This window comes from Nomascus leucogenys, chromosome X (genome assembly GCF_006542625.1).
Source record: "Nomascus leucogenys isolate Asia chromosome X, Asia_NLE_v1, whole genome shotgun sequence".
NCBI lineage: Eukaryota > Metazoa > Chordata > Mammalia > Primates > Hylobatidae > Nomascus > Nomascus leucogenys.
In genome coordinates this window covers 62302996-62326018 of record NC_044406.1, presented here as the reverse complement: position 1 = coordinate 62326018, position 23023 = coordinate 62302996, and the positions used below count along the sequence as shown (strand labels likewise).

The 23023-nt window shown below is 49.9% G+C and overlaps 1 protein-coding gene and 1 non-coding gene across 5 annotated transcripts in view; both read right to left on the bottom strand.

Annotated features, from left to right (window-relative positions):
• Positions 1-22665, bottom strand: part of DLG3 (discs large MAGUK scaffold protein 3) — a 62213-nt gene extending 39548 nt beyond the window's left edge. For 2 of the 4 annotated variants that reach the window (XM_030806937.1, XM_030806938.1), the window contains exons 1-9: positions 21928-22663; positions 18513-18563; positions 17993-18117; positions 17617-17786; positions 17170-17306; positions 16692-16836; positions 15446-15605; positions 13684-13840; positions 13162-13264 (exon numbers count right to left, since the gene is read on the bottom strand). In XM_030806937.1, the coding sequence (XP_030662797.1) occupies positions 13162-13264; positions 13684-13840; positions 15446-15605; positions 16692-16836; positions 17170-17306; positions 17617-17786; positions 17993-18117; positions 18513-18563; positions 21928-22284 (1405 nt within the window). In that variant the 5' untranslated portion in view covers positions 22285-22663. Of the gene's footprint in view, positions 1-12214; positions 12505-13161; positions 13265-13683; positions 13841-15445; positions 15606-16691; positions 16837-17169; positions 17307-17616; positions 17787-17992; positions 18118-18512; positions 18564-21927 lie in introns of those variants that run through there. The other 2 variants (XM_030806940.1, XM_030806939.1) reach the window with 2 other exon arrangements.
• Positions 16456-16599, bottom strand: LOC115833515. The gene has a single exon (XR_004028927.1). It is a non-coding gene; the product is annotated as a U4 spliceosomal RNA (small nuclear RNA).
• Positions 22666-23023: the final 358 nt, after the last annotated feature.

Sequence of the window (23023 nt, the reverse complement as noted above, 5' to 3'; positions counted from 1 at the left end):
CTGATAATCCCAGAGTAAAATATTAAAGTCCAAATCGTGTGTGTGTGTATAAAAGAATTTTATTTATAATAAAGGTGGTACTTCAAAAATGCAGAGAAATGATGGACTATCCAACAAATGGTACTGAGGTAATTCATTAACATTTGGAAGAAATTAAGTTAGTACCCTACTTACATCACAAATCAACTCCAGGCAAGTTAAGATTTTAAATGCAAAAACAGGCCAGGCACAGTGACTCTTGGCTGTAATCCCAGTGATTTGAGAGGCCAAGGTGGGAAGATCACTTGAGGCCAGGAATTTGAGAGACCAGCCTGGGCAACACAGTGAGACCCCATCTCTACAAAAAACCACAAAAATTAGCCATGCTTGGTAGCATGTGCCTGTGGTCCCAGCTACTTGGGAAGCTGAGGCAGGAGGATCACATGAGCCTAGGAGTTTAAGGTTGCAGTGATCTATGATTGTGCCACTGCACTCCAGCCTGGGTGACAAAGCCAGACCCTGTCTCTAAAAAAATAACAAATACAAAAACAAAAATATTAAATAACTAGAATAAAACTCGGATGGTATTTATTTGCCCTCGGGTAGGGAAGGCCCTTCTAAACCTCTGGGCACAGGCAAAATATACAAAACGTTAATAGATTTGACCACATAAAAACATATGAAACATCTGTACATCAAGATAAAATTAAAAAACAGGCTGGGCGCAGTGGCTCAGCCTGTAATCCCAGCACTTTGGGAGGCTGAAGTGGATAGATCACTTGAGGCCAGGAGTTCGAGGCCAGCCTGGCCAACATGGTGAAACCCCCTCTCTACTAAAAAATACAAAAATCAGCCGAGTGTAGTGGCGCATGCCTGTAGTCCCAGCTACTCGGGAGGCTGAGGCAGGAGAATCGCTTGAACCTGGGAAGCGAAGGTTGCAGTGAGCTGAGATCGCACCACTGCACTCCAGCCTGGGCAACAGAGCAAGACTCGATCACGAAAAAAAAAAAAAAAAAAAGAAAGCAAACTATAAACTGGGAGAAATCTTTGCAATATATATGACAAAGAATTAATATTCTAACCATATTAAGGCTTTTATATATCAATAAGAATTGATGAACACACCCCAATAGGGAAGTGGGGAAAGGGTATGAACAGGCAATACACACAAATGACCAAGAAACACTTGCACACAAATGTTCAACTCTATTATTAACAAAAGAAATACAAATTAAAATACAAATTAAAGAATAACATTTTTAACCTATCAAATTTGCAGAAATTGTCTTAAAAAATAATACTCCACGTTAGTGAGGATCTTGAAATAGACATTCTTATACTGTCAGTGGAAATGGAAGCTAATTTGGCCAAATACATCAAAAACCTTAAGCATGTTCATACCCTTTGATCCAATAATTCCACCTTAAAAAAATCTATTCAGAACATAATCAGAGATTCACAAAAACTGTATACAAGGATATCAATCAGAATGTTTCGTGTAATATCAAAACATTGGAAATAATCTAAATGTTCACCAACAGGGGAATGGTTATACGAATTATGGCACACACATGATGAAATATTATTTAACTATTAAAAACCATTTTTTCAAAAAATATATGGTGAGCTAGGAAAATGTTCATAAGTTAATGGGAAGAACATAAAACTGCTTAAAGCCAATCATCTCATTCTTAAAACAGATAGATACAAACATATTATATGATATATGTAACATAAATATATAAAAGTTTAGAGGGAAATACACAGAAATATACACATACAACAGTGGTTATCTCTGGATATAATTTTACAGATGATTTGAATTTACTTTACTTTGTATTTTCCTGTATTTTCCAATTTTCCACAAATCTAAATGTAATATACTTTTAAATGCAGGAGAAAAATATAATTTGAAGAGAATGGGAAAGTAGACAGAACAGGATAGGCTCAAGGACAAAGCCAGGACACACATGCACTAGAAACTTCTCTCCACACTGCTCTTGGCTTCATTAATGATTTTCCTCTGGGACTATTCATTCAACCAGTTCCAGACAAGTCCAGTTAAACATATTATCACTATTATCACCCAGCTATCTTATCCAAAAGTAGACCAAAGAAGTTTTGTGAATGCCTTGCAGAAATCTAGATATAGTACATCTACCATATTTCCCTAATCTACAGCCCAATAACCCCGTCCATCAAGAAAATTTGATCAGGCTGACAAGACTTTTTTGTCCTTGGTGAACCAATACCAGTTCCTAGTGCTCACCACTTCTTTTTCTGAATATTTACAAAACAACTCTTAATCTACCCTGGAATTTAACCCGAAATTTGCATAATTCTCTCCTTTTTGAAAATCCAAAGGACGTCTACTTAGGCCCCTAATGTACATATTTATACAAAATATGTTAATTTTCTAGTCAAATTTTTTATCACTTAATTTCATCAAGTAGAAAAATCATAAAATCTCTAGGGCCTTCGCTTTTTTAGCACAGTGGTGCCATCTCGGCCCACTGCAACCTCCGCCTCCCAGATTCAAGAGATTCTCCTGCCTCAACCTCCTGAGTAGCTGAGATTACAGGGGTGTACCACCAAGCCTGGCTAATTTTTGTATTTTTAGTAGAGATGGGGTTTCACCATTTTGGCCAGGCCGGTCTCGAATTCCTGGGCTCAAGTGATTCACCCTTCTCGGCCTCCCAAAGTGCTGGAATTACAGGCATGAGCCACCACGCCCGGCCTGCTTTTTTAAAGATACCTAAATTCAGCCAAAAATAAACAAAAGTCCATTTCAAGAGGGGAAGACAAGACCCTCATAAAAGCAAGACTGTTACTAGCTCAAGACTCTGTGAGTCTTGGCCGGGGGTGGTGGCTCAAAGCCTGTAATCCCAGCACTGTTGGACACAGAGGCGAGGGAATCACTTGAGCTCAGGAGTTCAAGACCAGCCTGAGCAACATGGCAAAACCCAGTCTCTACAAAAAATACAAAAATTAGCAGAGTGTGGTAGCACGCACCTGTAGTCCCAGCTACTTGGCAGGCTGAGGTGGGAGGATCACTTCAGCTCAGGAAATTTGAGGCTACAGTGAGCCATGATCACACCATTGCACTCCAGCCTGGGTGACAAAGCAAGACAAAAGAAAAGAGAAAGGAAAGGGAAAGGGAAAGGGAAAAGGAAAGGAAAGGAAAAAGAAAAAAGGAAGGAAGGAAGGAAGGAAGGAAGGAAGGAAGGAAGGAAGGAAGGAAATAAAAGTCTATGCTGGGTGCAGTACCTGTAACCTTAGCACTTTGGGAAGCTGAGGTGGAAGGACTCCTTGAGCCCAGGAGTTCAAGACCAGCCTGGGCAACATAGTAAGACCTTGTCTCTATGCAAAAAAATAAAATTTAAATTTAAATTTAAAAAGGGGCTGAGTGCAGTGGCTCATGCCTATAATTCCAGCACTTTGGGAGGCCAAGGTGGGTGGATCACTTGAGTCCAAGAGTTCAAGACCAGCCTGGGCAACACAGCAAGACCCCATCCCTAATTTAAATGATAAAAAAGAGTCCAGGTACAAATAGGAACTTGTAAATTGCATTCACAACTCACTACCACTTATCTGACACAGAATTTGAGTTAGACATTAGTGACCATTTTGCACAGCCTCCTCATTTTATAGATCAAAACACTGAGTCCCTAAGAGGAAGGTTGACTAGTCAAGATCATTCAGCTACTTTAAGTCAGAACCCAGGGCCTTGGCTCCTCTGCCAAGATTTTATATATATATAGATTTCATACATATATACATTCTTACATAAAAGGAGCAAAATCGATATATTTTACAAAAAACAATTACCCTATTGTGCAATATAAGACTAAAGCTTTAAACAAAGTAACAGTGTCAATATCAGAGTCAAGATTTCAACAAGCAACATATTAAACAAAAAAGAAATCCTAAAAAGCTACAGTTAAGTAAGAAATAACTCATTCTCAGGCTTGGCACAGTGGCTCAAGCCTGTAATCCCAGCACTTTGGGAGGCCGAGGCGGGTGGATCACCTGAGGTCAGGAGTTTGAGACCAGCCTGGCCAACATGATGAAACCTCATCTCTACTAAATATAAAAAATTAGCTCGGCGTGGTGGTGCATGCCTGTAATCCCAGCTACTTGGAAGGCTGAGGCAGGACAATCACTTGAACCCAGGAGGCAGAGGTTGCAGTGAGCTGAGATTGCGCCATTGCACTCCAGACTGGGCAACAAGAGTGAAACTCCGTCTCGAAAAAATAAAATAAAATAAATAACTCATTCTCATCACTGTTATTCTAATCATTCTACCCTATCAGGAAGAACCGATGTTTTACAGACACCAAAGCTCCTAGGATTTTGCCTCAAACCATCTAACAAAGACGAGAAAGCACCTGACCAGCTAAATTCAGAGTGCTTTACTAAATCTAGCACCATGTCCTTGGGTTACATAGAATAAAGAAAAGCCCAAAACAAACACACACATATGAAGTTCAGCTCCAGGGGGTAAAACTGAAAAGAAAACTTAATCTTTTTTTCTTTTCTAAGTATATAGAACAGGGCTGGGCCTAAAAGGGTGTAGCTACTTTTAAAAAAAGCCAGACAGTTCCTCAAAAATGCTAAACACTAAGTTACCTATGACCTAGCAATTCTACTCCTAAGTATATATCACCTAAGAGAACTGAAAACATGTTCACACAAAAACTTGTATATTAATGTTCATAGCAGCAGTATTCACAATAGTCAAAAGGTGGAAACAACCCAAAGGTCCATCGACTCAAGAATGGATAGACAAAATGTGGCATAACCATAGGATGAAATATTGTTCAGCCATAAAAAGTAATCAAGTGGCTGGGTACGGTGGCTTGCGCCTGTAATCCCAGCACTTTGGGAGGCTGGGAGGCCGAGGTGGGTGGATCACCTGAGGTCAGGAGTTTGAGACCAGCCTGGCTAACATGGCGAAACCGCATTGCTACCAAAAACACAAAAAATAGCTAGGCATGGTGGTGCACATCTGTAGTCCCAGCTACTCAGGAGGCTGAGGCAGGAGAATCGCTTGAACCTGGGAGGCAGAAGTTGCAGTGAGCTGAGATCACACCATTGCACTCCAGCCTGGGCGACAGAGTGAGGCTCTGTCTCAAAAAAAAAAAAAAAAAGGAAAGAAAGAAAGAAGAAAGAAAGAAAGAAGAAAGAAAGAAAGAAAGAAAGAAAGAGGAATTAAGTACTGATACATGCTATAACACACATGAATCTCGAAAACATTATGCTAAATGAAAAAAGCCAAACACAAAAGGCCACATATTGCATGGTTTCATTTATATGAACTGGCCAGAAGAGGCAACTTTATGAAAACAGAAAGTAGATTGGTAGTTGCCTAGGGCTGGGGGGTGGGGGGCGGAGGGGGGATGAGGAGTGAATGCTAATGGGGTCAGGGCTTCTTTTTGGGGTGATAAGTTCTAAAATTGATTGTGATGACAGTTGCGCAACTCTAAAAATTCTAAAAATTGTTGTACCCTTTAAATGAGTGCATTGTAGCATGTGAATTATATCTCAATCAGCAATTTTTTGTTAAAAAGGTAGGCCCCTGGCTGGGCATGGTGGCTCATGCCTATAATTCCAGCACTTTGGGAGGCCAAGGCGGGCGGATCACCTGAGATCAGGAGTTCAAGACCAGCCTGGCCAACATGGTGAAACCTCGTCTCTACAAAAATACAAAAATTAGCCGGGCATGATGGTGGGTGACTGTAATCCCAGCTACTTGGGAGGCTGAAGGAGGAGAATCCCTTGAACCCGGGAGGCGGAGGTTGCAGCGAGCTGAGATTGCGCCATTGCACTCCAGCCTGGGTGACAGAGTGAGACTCTGTCTCAAAAAAAGGGGGGTGGGGCCCTATCATTTTTATCAGATCAGCATTCCTAAGCTAAAATTATCTACACCCAAAGCCTTAAACCCCTCCAGCACACAAAGCAGTCAGAGTGAGAAGTAGTTATCTTCCAGGTTCTTTCTAGTTGCCTAATAACATAGTTGACTTGCTCTGGTCTCAAGTCAATTTGGAAACAGAGAGAGAATCAAGAGAATCAATCAGGGGACCAAGCAAAACAAAAGTGAATAGCAAACAATAAGCACATGAAAAATGCGCAACATTAGCCATGGGGGAAAATTCAAATCAAAACCACAATTAGATACCACTTCACACCTACCAGGATGGCTAGAATCAAAAAGACTGACAATAACAAGTGTTGGGGATGATGTGGAGAAATTGGAACCCTTACACACTACTGGTGGGAATGTAAAATGTTGCAGCCTAAATGTGGAAAGCAGCCTGGCCATTCCACCAAAGGTCAGAGTTGTCATATGATCCAGCAGTTCCACTGATAGGTATATATACTCAAGAGAAATATAAACATGTCCATGCAAAAACTTGCACACAGATGTTCACAGAGCATTATTCATAATAGCAAAAAAGTGGAAACAACCCAAATGTCCATCAACCGATAAACAAAATGTGGTATATCCATATAATGACATATTATTCAGCTATAAAAAGGAATGAAGTATTGATACATGTACAACACAGATGAACCTTGACAATATTATGCTAAGTGAGAGAAGCCAGTCACATATTATATGAATCTAGTTATATGCAATGTCCAGATTGGGCAAATCCATAGAGACAAAAAGTATAATAGATTAGTTGTTGCTTAGACATGAGGGGGATGGGGAGATGAAGGGTGACAGCTAAAGCATACAGGGGTGATTAAAATTCTAAAATCAATTGTGGTGATGGTTGCACAACTGTGTGAACATTCTAAAAACTGCTTAAGTATACTCTTAAATGAGTGAATCGTAAGGTCATAAAAAATGAATGACAAATACAACTCCATTTCACTTGAAGAATTAAAAAATGCTTGCTTATTCCATTAATATCCTTAAGCCTGCACATATTTACTATCAAGTCAGGAAAACCAACTCCCATCTTTTGGCTCCTCCTGGGGTTCCCCCAACAGTATCATTCCCTGGTAGTCTTCCTAAATCCACTTTCCTTCTGCAGGAAAAGGGATCTCCCTCAGGCTTCCCAGCAGGCCATCTACCCTCAAGTTACTTCTTCCTTTGGGGCAGGAGTTTATGGTCATCAAGACTAAAAAGCTGAGATTTGGGAGTTTTTTTGTTTTTTTGAGACGGAGTCTCGGCTCTGTCACCAGGCTGGAGTGTAGTGGCACGATCTCAGCTCACTGCAACCTCCACCTCCCGGGTTCAAGCGATTCTCCTGCCTCAGGCTCCTGAGTAGCTGGGACTACAGGCGTACGCCACCACGCCCAGCTAATTTTTGTATTTTTAGTAGAGATGGAGTTTCACCATGTTGGCCAGGATGGTCTCGATCTCTTGACCTCGTGATCCACCCACCTTGGCCTCCAAAAGTATTGGGATTACAGGTGTGAGCCACCACGCCCAGCCTGGGAGTTCATTTATACTCCATTTGTTGACGGCTTCTGGCACTTGAAGAGTCTCAGAGTGATATCTTCTGCTGTAGCCAGATATATCTGGGTAGGGAGATAGTTGTGGCCTAGTGACAAAAGCCCTGGACTCAAAGAAGTTCTCCAGAAATCTGTACTCAAACTTTTATTCTGTCCCTTACAGACTGTGTGACCCTGAGCAAGTTACTCAACCACTCTGACCCTCACTTTCCTTATTTGTAAAATGGGGATAATGCCACCTAATCCACAGGGATATTCTGAAGATTAATGCTTATAAAAGTATCTGAAACAGAGATAATAATTCAACAAACTATTTGCCAGGCTCCATACTAGACGCTGGGGACACAAAGATAAATGTAATACTAGCTGCCTTCAAATTGTTCACAGTGTACAAATGCTGCTGATAGGAAATCATTTTCTTTCTTCCTTACCTTGCCTTCTTTTAAGATGGCAACAGGAATTTCAGAACTTTGATTCTCTGCCTTGGTATACTCTCACCTTTGTGCTTTCAATGCTGATAGGATAGCAGTTACGTTTACATCCTTCATTCTCAAAAAGGGGGAGATAGAATGGTTACTTAAATGTTATGGGGAAAATATCCCTTTTATGCTTTCAAGTTATTATCACCACTGATTTCTAACTCTTCCAGGCCTTACCCAAAGGTGTTTCCATGGTAAAAGTATGCTTATTCAGCACCTTAAAATAACTTACAGAAATACTCTCATTCTCTCTCATTCCTTGTACCGCCAGCCTGCCTGGATTTACATTCCCGAAAAGACTGGTCATAAAGGATCATTTCCTAGTTAAGCTACCTTAATGACCAATTTCTGGCTCACCTCCTGTTTTTGAGATCAGTTTCTACTCTAAAAACAAAAGGGCTTTCAAGAAAAATACTAGATCAGTTTATAAACAGAGGCTGACATAAAGTCACTATGGGGAAAATGTAGGAGATCTCAAAATGTTCTAACACATAACCCATCCTTCCCTTGGTGGGACAATTCCACAAGTCACAGAAAAATATTTTTCGTTTTAGAATAGATTTTAAGAGAGCCTTTGCCAAGAGCCAGTTGTTTAAATTTTCAATTGAATTTTAAGCAGTATTATACACATCCAAGAACATCATGCTATTTTTAGCTAATAGGTAGGATTGCTGTGTCCATAACTGTTTGGAGCAATCAGGAGTGAAACCATTAAATAGCATCTCTCACTGTATCTTATCAATTAGCATTTCTATTTCTATTTTAATATTTTCCAAAGCCTCGTCATAAAAACACCTGTAAAGCACCCATGCTAGGCACAATACAAAGTTCAAACAGAAAGACACAGTTTCTATACTTCATTATGGGTTAAACCCACATTAAGCAAACCAGGTATTTGAAAGAATCTTGGCTGGGCATTATGGCTCACGCCTATAATCCCAGTGCTTTGGGAGGTCGAGGTGGGAGGATCACTTGGGCCAGGAGTTCGAGGCCAGCCTGGGCAACATAGTGAGACCCTGTTTCTACAAATAAATTAACAAATAAAAAAAGAATCTCACAGAGCATTCTCAAGTTGCCACCAGCCTCTAAGTATCCAGGGGAGGAACATTAGGAAGCAATTGTCCTAAACCCATCATCTTTCTAATGCTTGCACACCTTTTATGTATTAAAAGAAGAGGGGTAAGGAAAATGTTCTAGGCCAGGAGCGGTGATCCCAGCACTTTGGGAGGCCAAGGTGGGTAGACTGCTTGAGCTCAGGAGTTCAAGACCAGCCTAGGCAACATGGCAAACCCCCATCTCTACTAAAAATACAAAAATTAGGCTGGGCATGGTGGCTCACACCTGTAAATCCCAGCACTTTGGGAGGCCAAGGCAGGAAGAATGCTTGAGCCCAGGAGTTCAAGACCAGCCTGGGCAACATGGTGAAACCCCATCTCTACAGAAAACACAAAAATTAGCCAGGCCCCATCTCTACAAAAAACACAAAAATTAGCCAGGCGTAGTGGCGCACACCTATAGTCCCAGCTACTCAGGAGGCTGAGGTGAGAGGATGGTTTGAGCTTGAGGGGCGGAGGGATGCAGTGAGCCGAGATCGTGCTACTGCACTCCAGCCTGGGCAACAGTGCCTGACACTGTCTCACACACACACACACACACAAAGTTCTAGGCCGGGCACAGTGGCTCGCGCCTGTAATCCCAGCACTTTGGGAGGCCGAGGCGGGCAGATCACAAGGTCAGGAGATCGAGACCATCCTGGCTAACACGGTGAAACCCCATCTCTACTAAAAATACAAAAAATTAGCCGGGCGTGGTGGCGGGCGCCTGTAGTCCCAGCTACTGGGGAGGCTGAGGCAGGAGAATCGCTTGAACCCGAGAGGCAGAGCTTGCAGTGAGCCGAGATCACGCCACTGCACTCCAGCCTGGGTGACAGAGCGAGACTCTGTCTCAAAAAAAAAAAAAAGTTCTAAAACGTACTGTGGTGAAGGGGGCACAACTATACCTAAAAGTCACTGAAATATATATCTAAATGAGGGAACTGTATAGTAAATGACTTATCTCTCAATAACACCATTTTAAAAAGGAGACAAATTGTCTTACTCTGATTGTTCTATTAGTCAAACCTATTTTTTAAATCTCTCATGCTAAAGGCTATCTAGGTAAAGGCTGCACTGGTTTGGCAAAGGTGCCTCAGAGGCCACCATGGAGATCACTCTAACCTTCCCCTCCACATCCATCTTTCTTTCCCTTACACTCTTCCTAGTCTCTCCTCTGTTAATTCCCCAGTCTCCTTCCTGTTGCTCCTCCACTTTTAACTAGTTGTTAGGTCCCTCAGGTGTTCACAAGCATGGTCTGTCCCAACTGGTAGACCTCAGGATTAAGCTGATTTGCTGACCCTCTGATGCTGACCTTCAGCAACTTTCCCTTCTTAGACAAGTTATATCTTGGCTCTCTTGTCATTGTTTCAGTATGCACAATGAGGAATTGGACCACTTGATCCTTTCCAGCTCTCACATTCACGTGAAGAAAAAAATTCAAGTAATGAACACTTACTTGGCCAATCACATGCAAAGTCTCTTGCCAACCAACATACATGTATTTGGATTACTCATTTTGTAAATACCCACCATGATGCAATCCTCTGAAGAACCACACTTATTTATAAATTGATCAACATGGAGTCCTTATTTTTAAAAACTAGCACTTTACCAAAGAAAATTTAGAGCCCAACACAGAATGCTTGACAGTCCCTCTAGACCAGTCTCCAGGGATCTGTTTTCAAAGGGAAAAAAAAAAAAAGCTTTTGCATGTTGGGGACTTGCTGGATTTACCAAACCAAAGGAGGAAGTAAGATTGATTGGGGTGGCAGAGCCTTAACAATCAGTGGTTCACCTAAATCCTAAGAGAAGAAAGGCCTTATTTGGCAAGTAGTAGAAAGAACTAGCATAAAACAGCACCTCAACCTACATTATAAACTCTCAGAAATATGCTCAGAGAGCAATAAACACTGCAGGAATCCCCTTACCCTGGACAACTTGCAGCTTTTTACGCAAGCCAGTTGCATTCCCCTAACAAGTCATAGAAATATGTAGTCACTAGTATCCAGCATACCCCCACCACACACAATTCACAGTATTGTTTCCATGTGCCCAACATCAGAGAGCAAAACCGAAAGAAACATCAATTTCTCCTACAACATACACACACAAATACGCAAGAAAAACCATTTCCTTTGCAGAACCTGTGTTGTCTAAGTTGTGGGCATGAAATGCATAAATATTAGTTGCTAATAAAAATCAGGCGGTTAGCTCTGTACTGGAAAGCGAACAGCACACACATAAATCATAAAAAAAAAAATATATCCCTAAGGTGCGTTCCTCATCAGTAAGCTGAAAACCAAACAAGGAGAGAAATGACTCAAAGTGTCCATTTGCATCCCTCTCTCTCATTACCTCAGACCAACAAGCTCTCTCTCCTGTGAGTTACCTCCCTACACTTCTGTCCTCGATCAGAAGAGCCTCGTGGAAAAGGTTGCAGGCTCTCTCTTCTTTCCCTTCAGGATCTTGAGGCACTGAAGGAGCATGGGGGGAGGGGAACGGAAAGGACAAAGGTAGGCTCTTTCCATCCCTCTCGGCTTGGCGACAGGGCTCCCAGCCTCTCCCCCTCTCATCGCGGAAATAGAGCACCTGCCAGGGAGAGGTCGGTCCCTTCCACCTTAGTAACCGGCCCACAGGGCCTAGGTGTCCCAGGAGCCCAGGCGCTGCAGCCCTAGGGGACAAAGGGGGAGGAGGAGGCGAAAGAAGTCGGGAATGGTACGAATCCCTTGCAAACAAAAGGGAGGGGGCAGAATACCAAGCCGGTCGCGGCTGTTCTCAGAGGTGGCCAGGTTGAGTGGAGAAATGGGTGTCGGGGGAGGGGAAGATTTAGAAAATTCCTCTAGGGCAAGGGATTAGGGAGCTGCTTGGGGGCGCAGCAGCCAGCAGGAAGGGGGCTGAGACAGGACAGAGGCCCTGGGGCGAGAAGTGGGCACAGCTCGCTGTGGGGGAGAGGTGATGGCCAAGAGGTGAAGGCCAGACTGGGCCCAGTGTAGGGTGAGTGGGCGCTGAGCCCCGCGCGGCGCTCCGAGGGGCCCTGAGGAGGGTCTCAGAAGGAGGCTGGGGGCACCCAACGAAGGCATTCGGGGGAGAGGGCAGAGTTGGGGGACGCAGTGTTGGGAAAGAGGCTGAGAACAGAGCCGTAGAGAGGTTAGGGGGGACTGCGAGGGGGCCTGACCCCCGTCCGCCCCACCTCACCTGGCGCCGGGTCGGAGTCCAGATCTAGTGCTGAGAAAGCGCCAGCTCCGGCCAGTCCCTCCGTCCCGCGCGGGAGACCACGGACACAAAGCGGGGCGCGCGGGAGGAGGGGAGGAGAGAGGAGGGGGAAGGAGGGAGGAGGAGGAGGAGACGCCTGAGGCGCGCGATGGGGGGAAGGAGGGGCGCCCGCCGCCCTCCTCCTGGGTCGGGGGCGGGGCATGCGGCTGGAGGCCGCCCTCAGCCGGCCAATGGCCACTCCACTGGCCCGCAGGCTAGGGCGCGCCTTCCCGCGGCTCACCTCGGCACCTGGGCCTCGGTTGGCCCCAGCCAATCAAACGCCTTTATTTGCATGACCAGCCCCGCCCATTCGCCCCAGCCAAGGACTGCTCACTGAGAATACAAAGAAGGCCCCCCGGAGGGGAGGGAGTCGACTCCAGCTGGCCTATCCCAAGGGCATAGTATCACCTTTTCAGCGCGTTTATGGGTCTTTCACGGTCATCATGATGATGGAAGGGGAGTGGGGGTCAGAGGTTTGGCCCAAGATCTCTTAAGAGATCGGATCTCTTCTACCTGAGGTCCTTCTAACCAAGAGCTGCTCTCCTCTTCCAGGGCACACAGTTCCCAGTCTTCTCCTGTGGGCCCTCCACCCCCTCCCCTCTTTCCAGTCGCCCTAATCTTTGGATGCTGCTTCCCGGAGGCTGCTGCCCACTACTGGCCTTCTCCTGCACTGCAGCCCACATCAGCCGACTCCGAGCACAGCCTTAATTGATGCTTTCAAGCTGCCCAAACCAACCCCTACCCAGCAGGAAAAGGAGAGAGGAAGAGGTTACTGCCCTAGGTAGAAGGGACCTGGTCAAGTGGCTTTGTTACCTAGGATGGCAAAAAGCCAACACGTAATATAAGTGTAACTCCCCCACGTCATCTCTTCCCACCTTCTCTTCTCCTACCTTCAGGTCTGTACTGTGCCACAATGGTGACTGACTGGCCGGCCCGTTTCAGAGCAGCTGCAGCTTGCTCATGAGTTGCATTCCTCAGATTCACTCCATTCACCTGTCCAAAGAGAGAAGCTGTGAGCCACCCCAAAAGCAAGAAAGGGGGTCCTCTGCACTAGCAGTTAGGAGAGGGAGATGGGTACCCCACCCCTAAGCCTGTTTAGATGCCTTTCCCAATATTACAACCTTGCCCCTAAAACAAGGCCTAAAGGATACGACATCTCTAGTGTAACAATTATCTTCATAAAGGTCGAATGCCAATCAGGGTTAAGATCCAAGAGCATTCATTTCCTCCTCAAAGATAAGTCTGGTCCCGGTCCCTGTCACTAAGGATGTCTATAAAAACAAGGTAAGTTTTCTCCAGTCCCTAGCCCTCCCCTCATCTCAAGAAGCATTCCTCGGAGGAAGTTAGGTCTCTCGCTCTCCATTTTAGACTGGCACGGTTCCCATCCTCCCACCTCTCCTTTGTCTCCTCACCGATAAGATCCGGTCTCCCCTGCGCAGCTCCCCACTCAGGTCAGCTGGGCCTCCTGCCAGGATGAAGGAGACAAAAATGCCTTCTCCATCCTCTCCTCCTACGATGTTGAAGCCCAGGCCTGTGGAGCCTTTGTGCAGGATGATCTTGCGGGGCTCTCTGGTGGGAAAGGAGTGGAGGAGTCAGGACTAGGTAGATATGGACTGTTGTCCTTTGAGGGCCAGCCTGGAACAAGGTCCATACTTGCTGTAGGGAATAAGGACGTGGTTCCCTATGTATGATACCCTGAGCCTCCCTTTGTCTCCTGAAACCTGCTTGGCTGCTGTTCTGTCAGGTGCCAAGTTTCAGTTCCTCTTCCCTCCCTTCTTCCCAAGGGCTTGCAGTCAACTTCCCAGTGGACAGTCCCCTACCCTCTCGGGTCAACAAATCCCTACCCTGAACTCCAGAGACCACATCTCAGGCCCACTCACTGGTCCTCTTCCTTCCCAGATTCTCCTATCCTACCAACCCGTGTGATGGACCCTGGACCACAAGAAGAGGAAGCAGTTAGGGGTAGTGGAGTCACCCTGGGGTTGACTGCACTCATCATCCACAGGATGTGCACACTTACTTCACAGATACTCTTCTGCAGTCTCAAAATTTCACCCATCAAGTATGACCCCTCGTACCTGCTGCCCCAACAACATATTTAATCAGCAGCTAACACTATGTAGCCCCAGGCGGTTGCAGCACCTGGGTTCTTAGGGGGATCCCAGGTCCCCAAAAGGAGTTTAGAATCCAAACTGAAGAAAGCAGACAAGCACATGAAAAATGCGAGTAAAACTAACCACATCTAAGGAAGCCCTCTGTAAAAGGTCACAGTGTCATCGGTCCAACTCCCAGGGCACGTTCCCGGCCCACCGCCTTCACTTGTTACAAGCATCTTTCCTCGGAGGAGCCCAAAGCCCCACGCAAGACTCTTCCTTTCTTGCTCCCAGTCTCAGGGGCAAGGCTCCCTCCCTGAGTCCCGGATGCTCTTGCTCTTAGCCCTCCACTCCTACCTGGCATCCCCTCCGGGCCGCAGGGAGCGGAGCGGCCAGGCCCACCTCTGCGAAGCCCTCCTCCAGGCCGAAGCGGAGGCGGAGCCCAAGCCCATGGCCAAGCCGGAGCCCGAGAACTTGCGGGCCCTCTCCATAGCTCCTCTGTCTCTCCCCTGGCCGCCTACCCTTCCGGCTCCACTGCTGCCTGCCCGCCAGCCTCTCGGGCCCCACCCTGCAAACCCGTCCCCCGGAACCCCGGCCGGCCCGACCAGTTCCAGGCCCCGCGCAGCCGCCGCCGCCGCCGCCAGCGGGGCGGGGCCGTTGCCGGCGAGGCCACCGGGCCGGTCAGAGTCCCGCCAGCCCCACCAGCTGAACTGCTTTCTTCTCTAATTTGAAATGGTTGCAGCAGAGAGGGCTGCAACTATCTCAGGGCAGGAAACTCCGCTGCCCTCACCTCCTCAGCCCCCCAAACGCTCCACCCCATCCTTTCTTTATTTGCACTTTTGGACCGGGGCCACTCACTCGGCACTCCCCCTGATGGTAGAGCTTGTCCCTGCAGCCACTTCTGTCCCTCTCTAGGTCCCCAAGTTCCTGAGAGAAGGCCTCGGACCCCAAAGCCGGGAGTGATGAGGGCCTTATCCTCTTCTTTGCCGTACTACAAGGAGCCTGTGGCCGGCCAGAAACTGATTCCTCCCCTCCCCAATTTCTGGGTAGATTGAATGGGATGTTGGGGGCGGGGTCTTACCTGGTGAAGTCTTCCTCAGCCAGCATGTGCCTGGGAATAGGAGAGTAGCGAGTGGGGGGAACCTGAGGAGGAGCAGGGTAGCTGACCTTGCTCTCCACAGCCCCGAGATAACCCAGGCTGGAATTATGGCTTATGTGGTTGTCAGCCAAGGCAGTAAAAGCTGGAATCAAGAAAGGGAGAGAAAAGTTCAGAGACTGGTCCAGGGAGGTACCCCAAACTCCTCAAGGACTTTCCCCCACACCCCACTTCAGGTGCAAAAGAGACCAAGGGATGCTGATTCCTCAGGCCGCACCTCCCCACTCCATCCACCCGCCACCCAGGGTTCCTCCTCCGCAGTCCCTTTCTAAATCCTTGGCTCACTCCTGTGAGTCTTAGAAAGAGCTGAAGTCAAGGCAGTCTACAAAGAAAGACATGACTAGAGGTGTGACTAATAATAATCCCTCACATCTCTATAGCCTAATACAGTTTTCCAAGGGCTTTCTCATCCATGATCTCATTTGATCCTTGCGGCAGTCCTATGAGGAAGGCAGCACATACATCATTAGCTCCCTTTTGCCAAAGAGGAAACAAAAAACAGGTGAAAGGGACTTGTCTAAGGGCACCCAGCTCTAAGGGACAGAGCTGGGGGCCGGGCGCAGTGGCTCAAGCCTGTAATCCCAGCACTCTGGGAGGCCGAGGCGGGTGGATCACGAGGTCAGGAGATCGAGACCATCCTGGCCAACATGGAGAAACCCTGTCTCTACTAAAAATACAAAAACTTAGCCAGGCGTGGTGGCAGGCACCTGTAATCCCAGCTACTCAGGAGGCTGAGGCAGGAGAATTGCTTGAACCCGGGAGGCGGCGGTTGCAGTGAGCTGAGATCGTGCCACTGCACTCCAGCCTGGCGACAGAGCGAGACTCTGTCTCAAACAAACAAACAAAACAAAACAAAAAAAGACAGAACTGGGATCTGGACTCAGTTCTGTGCACTATCCTCTGCGGCTTCTCTCTGTCCTCTTTTTAAAATTTACTCTCCATAGAAATTGTCAAAAATTGCCAATGCTGACTCTATGGCAAGTCTTCACGGTGGGGTACTGAGCAAAGTTTTCAATTAGCAATAATGGTGCCTCAGATAAACCTTACTGGCTGCTACAGTGCCACCACTGATCAAAGCTGCTTGCCCTCTCTTAACAAGGGGTATGAACTTCCCCTCCAGAAACCAGGGGACAGAGCTTTAGACCAGGGACAGGGGCTGATGAGTACGTACTGCTGGCGTAGTCAGGGGGAGCGTACATGTCGTTGAGGTGGAGGCTGCCTGGCTTGGCCACCTTCAAATACACCATATCAGATGTGTTCTTCAGTGAGGCCACAGCTTCCTCGTGCCTCACATCCTGCAGATTGGTGTTGTTCACCTACAAGAGGAGAGGCCTCAGGCTGGGACTTGGGAGAAGGAGAGGCTTCTCCAGGGAACCCGAGGGATGCCTTTTCAGTGAAATTCAACAACATGCTAACAGAGGCCCAAGTATAGTGCTATGAGGAGCAGAGGCAGGAGGTAGGGGATAGGGCAAGACCCTGGCCACAGAAAGAATTAGGGCCTTTGTATCTGGGCAAACACAACACAGATGATAACTCTTGAAATTCCCCCATGATGCCTCATCCCTTAGTGAGGTTTAGGCGGAGTGAGGGGTACTGGAGCTCCTCCTCCCTACCCTACCATTTGGGCATCCCCGTGAAGTCTGTCTCACCGCCAGCAGCCGGTCCCCAATCTGTAGGCGTCCATCCTTCTGAGCAGCACCACCCTCAATGATCTTGGTGATGTAGATGCTGTTGTCTCCTGGGATGTGCTGGTTGCCAATACCCCCAGCAATGCTGAAACCCAGGCCTGAGCGGGAGCCAGCAGGGGGTGGGAGAGGGCCACAAGGAGAGGTTAAAGTGTTGTCAATCCCAAATCCAAGCCCCCTCCCCCAGCCAACCCACTGGCCCCACAGGAGCTCCCCCCGGGGGATCCAAACGCTAAGATGCCATCCCGAGATGAGTAAGGGTGAGGCCTGAGGTCAAAAAAAACAGGCTGTGAGTTGGAACAGGGGGAGTCAGGCAAGGAGTAAGGCCATTCCCTTCCAATTCCCTATGGGGCAAGATGGGATCTGGGGCCTAAGGCTCTGGCTGGAGCACAGGAACCTGGAGGGCCGCACCTTTGGGCCCTTTGAGCAGGTTGACCTCCATGATGGTCTCGGGTGGAGGCTGTCGCCTCCGCACCACCAATCGCACCACAGGGCCTGCCTCCTTCAGCGCCTCCACCGCCCGGCTGTGTACCACCTCCGACACGTCCACCTCATTCACCCGCAGCACACAGTCATTCACCCTGCGGGGGAAGCCCGAGAGGCATGACACTGTGCCCCCACCCCTCCACCCCCTCTCCTGCTTCCTCCCACTTCTCTGTCCTCCCCTCCTCTGCCCTCCCACCCCGCCCTCAGATCTAATGGAAGGGTCATCCTGCCAGGCAGGCTTTCCTCCCCTCATCTGGATCCTGTCCCTGCCACCCACAACCCTGCTTCCAGGCCATCTCACCCCAGCCTCCCATCCATGGCAGCTGCTCCACCAGGGATAATCTTGGTAATAAAGATGCCAGGGTCATCAGGGACATGGGGATTGTCGATGCCACCTGCGATACTGAAGCCCAGGCCAGAGTTGCCCTGCAGAAGTGGGTGGAAAGGCACAGTCTGTTCACTCTGAGAGCACAAAGGAGAGTTCTGGGTACCTCATCTCTCCTTATGTCCCAGAGCTAGTTCTCCAGGCCTCAGAAGGGGCCACGGCAGGCTGGGCACATTTATCAGAAACCCAGCCTCTGCTGATCATTCTGGGAAACCCATCCCCTCCCCAATTCCCCAGGCCTCAGTGAGCAAGGTCAATTAATATTTGTTAGTGGGTTGATTGATTGATGCAGTGAAGCGGCCTCTGAGGGCTGCTGTTTCTCCATCCTCTTAATTCAGGTCCCCCCATGGGTCTTGAAACCATGATTCAGGGGTCTCCCCTCTCCTGGCTCCAACCCTCTGCTTCCCTTTCCGCTTTTCCCCACTGGCAGACTCACTCGCTCAAGTACGATTTCCTCATATTTGAACATGCCATCGCTGCCATTCACCTAGGGGGAGACACAGGCAGTTCCCTTAGTGCCCCCTGCCCTTCCAGCCATCTGCCCCTTGGTCAACCTGCCTCCTCCCCACTACCACAGAGTAGAAGAGCCCAAGTGCACCCCAGGTCACCTCTTGGCCACCGATGAGGACAGGCTGACCTGAAAGAGGCCGCTCCTCACTCACCCCCCCAACCCCTGCTTTGCTTCCAACCATATCAGCCCAAACCCAGCCGCTCATTTAGCCCAGATCAATTGTCTGAGACTGAGCCAGCCAGTGGTGCACTCACCGAGAGGCTGGGCTTCAGTGCCTCAGAGTTCACTAGGAGGGGTGCAGGCCTGGCCTAAGAGGGATGGCAGAGATGAAGCATGGCGGGCAAACCATGCCACACCCAGTGTCCACAGGGGATACCCAGTGGCCTAGACAAATAACCCTTCCCCTTCTGAACCACAGTTCTCCCTGACTGGGGGATCATAGACTTCCACCGTGTCCAAACTGGAAGGACAGCAGACATCATCTTGTCCTATCCCCTTTATGTGACAGTAGGTGACACGGAGGCCCAGAGAGGACATGGGATGTGCCTAAGGGCACACTGGGAATTAGTGACAGAGCAATGGGATCTCCAGGTGTTCTTTGATTACAGTAAGCTCTTAAGGCCACTGATGTTTTGGTCACTCATCCCCATACCCCAGCAGAGCTCATGGGAAAAAGGACAGTTGCCCCACTTTGGAGCACCTCGTGAGTCTTCACTCTATACCTCTTTCTTGGACTCCAGGAACCCAATTCCTCAAATAGGCAGAAGGAGTCAAAGTCCTAATCCATTTTCTACCAAAGGATTTTTGGTTCTGAGCCCTTTGTGTTTCCCAGCAGAAAGGGTGAGGGTGGGATCTGGTCAGGAGTCAGAGACAAAGCCAAGGGTGGGACTGGAGGAGGGTAGACAAGATTCCCCATGAGGGAGAAGTTGGTGACCCACAGACTGATTGGCAGCAGAGTCCGTGGTCTTCAATATGCAGTAGCCATGCAAGAAGAGGCAAGGGAACGGGTCAGAAACACAGGGGTGATTTGGCCAACCCACAGAGATGGCCTCCCAGACAGGACACGTGTGTATCCATTTGTCAAGTGAAAATGTGATTCTGGACATACAAGCAGCACCTGCCTGCTGGCTCCCACTTTCACCTCCAAGAATGGAGAAGCCCTCTTGCCTGTCTCCCCAGGTATCCTGGCACCCCTCCCCCACCTTTCTCTGGCTGTGTTGTCCCTTCCCTGACCTCTGGCCTCCTCCTCAGAAGAGGGGAGCTGGAAACCAGGGTGGGGGCTCCTCCACATGTCCTGCTGTGCTTCCCCCATCCCACCTCCACCCCACACAGCTTTGGCTTCAAGAAGCACAGAGGAGGAGAGGGAGAGAGGACTAGCTCATCATGCCTCCACCATTTCTGGGCTGGCCCTGCAGCTGTGGGAGTTGGTGGGAGGACTCCAGCTGCAGCCTTACCCTGGTCTGTGACCCCAGGAAGAAGAACTGAAGGCTCCTTAGAGACCCGAAACCAACACAGCTGCCTTAAGTACCATGCAACAGACACATAAGCAAAGGGACACCCATGTGGCTCTTGTGTGCATTTGGTGTACCATGTGTGCCCACGTGTGACAAGCCATGCCTCAAGCCCAGCCCAAGTGGTACCCAGAGGCTTCCCGTTCCCAGTGGTCCACCCTCTAGCCCCCACCCCTACTCAGGGACCTTGTTCTCAGGGCCAGGAGCCATCCAGGGATCAGCCCTGGCAAAGAAACCTTGGCCAACTGGTCCAGCCTGGGATTGCCACCTGTCTCCCAGCCGGGCAGGACAAGCATAAGAGGGTGTTTGCAAGGGAAAGGCCTCCAGGACAGAGGGGGCAAAGGAGAGAGAGGGACTCGCTGGAAAGGGCAAGAGGCCAAGGCAAGAGATGTGGGGAAGCCGTAAGTGTGGACAGACGGAAGGCCAGAACTGAGGGCTCTTCTCCCCAGGAAGTCCCCACCTTTGCCTCTGAGTGAGAGCACATCCTATCCCCAGAGGACAGAGGCAGCCAGAACGGTCACCAGCTTGGGGAAGTCATCACCTGCCCTCAACAGCAAAGCCTCCTCTTCCTCTCACCCCACCCTAGGAGCTGCAGAGCCGGATAACCAGACAGGCCCTCCGCCTTGCATGCCAGGGACCTGGCTCTGCCAGCCCAGCCTCCATTTTGCTGCTTCTCCCACAGATGCTCCTTCCATTTTCTAAGCTGGCAGTTTAGGCTGGGAGTGGAAGCCGGAGTTGTGCCCAGCACCCAGGGGCTCCCAAGCTGTGCCAAGTCAGGGCTGGGGGGTTAAGCCCTCTCACATCTGGAGGTACCCAAGGGGGACATGCCCCACTGGGGCCAGTCCCTGCACCAGGGCAGCTGCCCCTTGCCGGCTCCAGGCACCATGCCTGCTCTAGAGCGAGGAAGCTTGCTTCAGTTCCTTCAAATCTCCCCCCCTCCCCCCCCCGCCACCCCACCCCGGCACACACACTTCAGAGCTGCTTGGACAAAAGAGTCCGTCCTTCTCAGCAGCCTCTCAGCCTTGCTTGGGACGTGTCTCTCGCCTCCTTCCTCTCCCCTCCCTTGCTTGTCAAGCGCCTCTCACCAGAGACAACACATACAAACACACACACACTCACACACACACACACACACACCAGGCACACGCGTGCACACTCTTGCAGCCACATGCTCACACACATATACATGTAGCCACACACACAAACACAGCCATCCCTGCAGCCTCCTCTACAGAGACCTCTCCACATTCAGAGTGACATCTCCACACATCCATGTGCACATTCACACACAAAGGGACTGGGACGGAGAGGGACTCATGGCATCGAGGGATGAAGCTCAGCGAGCCGGGCACATGGGCTCCTCCACATGGATTCATGGCAGCTCCATTGCCTTCCTCCACACACCCCAACATACATACACACACATATGTCCCCCCTACGCAGAGCACCATGCCCCCTCCTCCCCTCCTGTGGAGACACACACCACACACAGCCCCCGCAGAACCTCCCGCCCCCTGCCAGACACAGAGGCATTGCCAAACCCCCACACTGAGACAAACCCAATTCCCCCACACAGGAAAATGTGCCCCTCCGCCATGCCCTTACCCCCTGACACACGGCTCCTCCCAGTCTTCTAATGGAGACCCCCAAACAGACACACACAGGGAACCACACATTTCCCACCGCCTCTCTTTGCCCAGCTGCAATGCTAGGGCTCGGGGTCCACAGGCTTGGAGCCCCAGCGACCCCTACGGCCTCCCAGGCCTCTAGGCCCCCACTCTCCAGCCCTCCTGGCTTGCCCCACCGCTCCCCCCTCCGCTGGTCCATACCTGCTCATACCAGTCCCGGTTGGTACAGGTGCACTCTGGCCACCAGCTGGGGCCGCTGCCGTTGAGTTTGGGGGTGCTCTTGCCCGGGACTGGCTTAGGAGGCACTGGCCCCACATCCCGGCCGGTGGGGATGAGCTTGGCCTTGGTGCGAGGGGTGGGGGTGGCCCCCGCCTGCGAGGGCAAGGTCTGCGAGCTGTAGCCCCCATAACCCGCGCTGGCGCCGTTGCCCCCACCTGGCCCGTAGGGGTCGGGGACCTGCCAGTCCCCGTAGCCCGGAGGCTCGAGGCGCCGCAGGGCGGCCAGGCGGGTCACCTCATAGCACTCAGGGCACTTACAGCAGTGCTGGTGCTTGTGCATGGCACTGCCCCCCGCGGCTCGGACCCCCCAGCCCACGCCGGTTTCCACGCCGCCGCCACCGCCGCCACCGCCGCCGCCGCCGCCGGGCTCCCGGGCACACTCACACTGCTCGGACCAAGAAGGGGGGGGCACCCGTGGGGGCGCCCGGGCTGAGCGGGGCCTGGGGCCGGGCGGGCGTCCCGGGGCCTCGGCCCCCACGCTGCCCCGCACCCACGGCTCCCCCTCCAGCACTGGCGGCTCCGTGTCGCCCGTCGTGGCTTCTGGGCCGAGGCCCAGCGGCAAAGAAGAAGCGGGAGCTCAAGCAGAGAATGGGTGCTGTGAGGACCGCTTCTGCTCTGGTCCCCAGGATGGATCTGAGTGGAGTCAAGAGCATCTCTCCCTGGCTCCCTTCTCAGTTGATTCCAGCCAATCAGCGTGCAGAGGCAGGCAGCGGCAGCGGCAGCGGCAGCGGCAGGAATGCTAAACAGCGGCTACTTAAAGGAACAGAGGCAGTGGCGCCCCCAGGCTCAGCCTCGGCTCCCCCAATCTCTAGGGAACTGTTGGCCCTAGGGCGGGGGCAGAGGACGTGGGCCACCAGAGAGCTCAGGCACCCGATCTTGTGCCCTTATATCGCCAATTTTAGCCTGTCCTCTGCATACTCCACCCCACCCCACTTCCAAGAGGGAGTTGCAGGGAGATGCTCAATGGGTCCCCAGGCTTGCTCTGAGCTGGGGACACCAGAAGTAAAGACGAGGTAGCA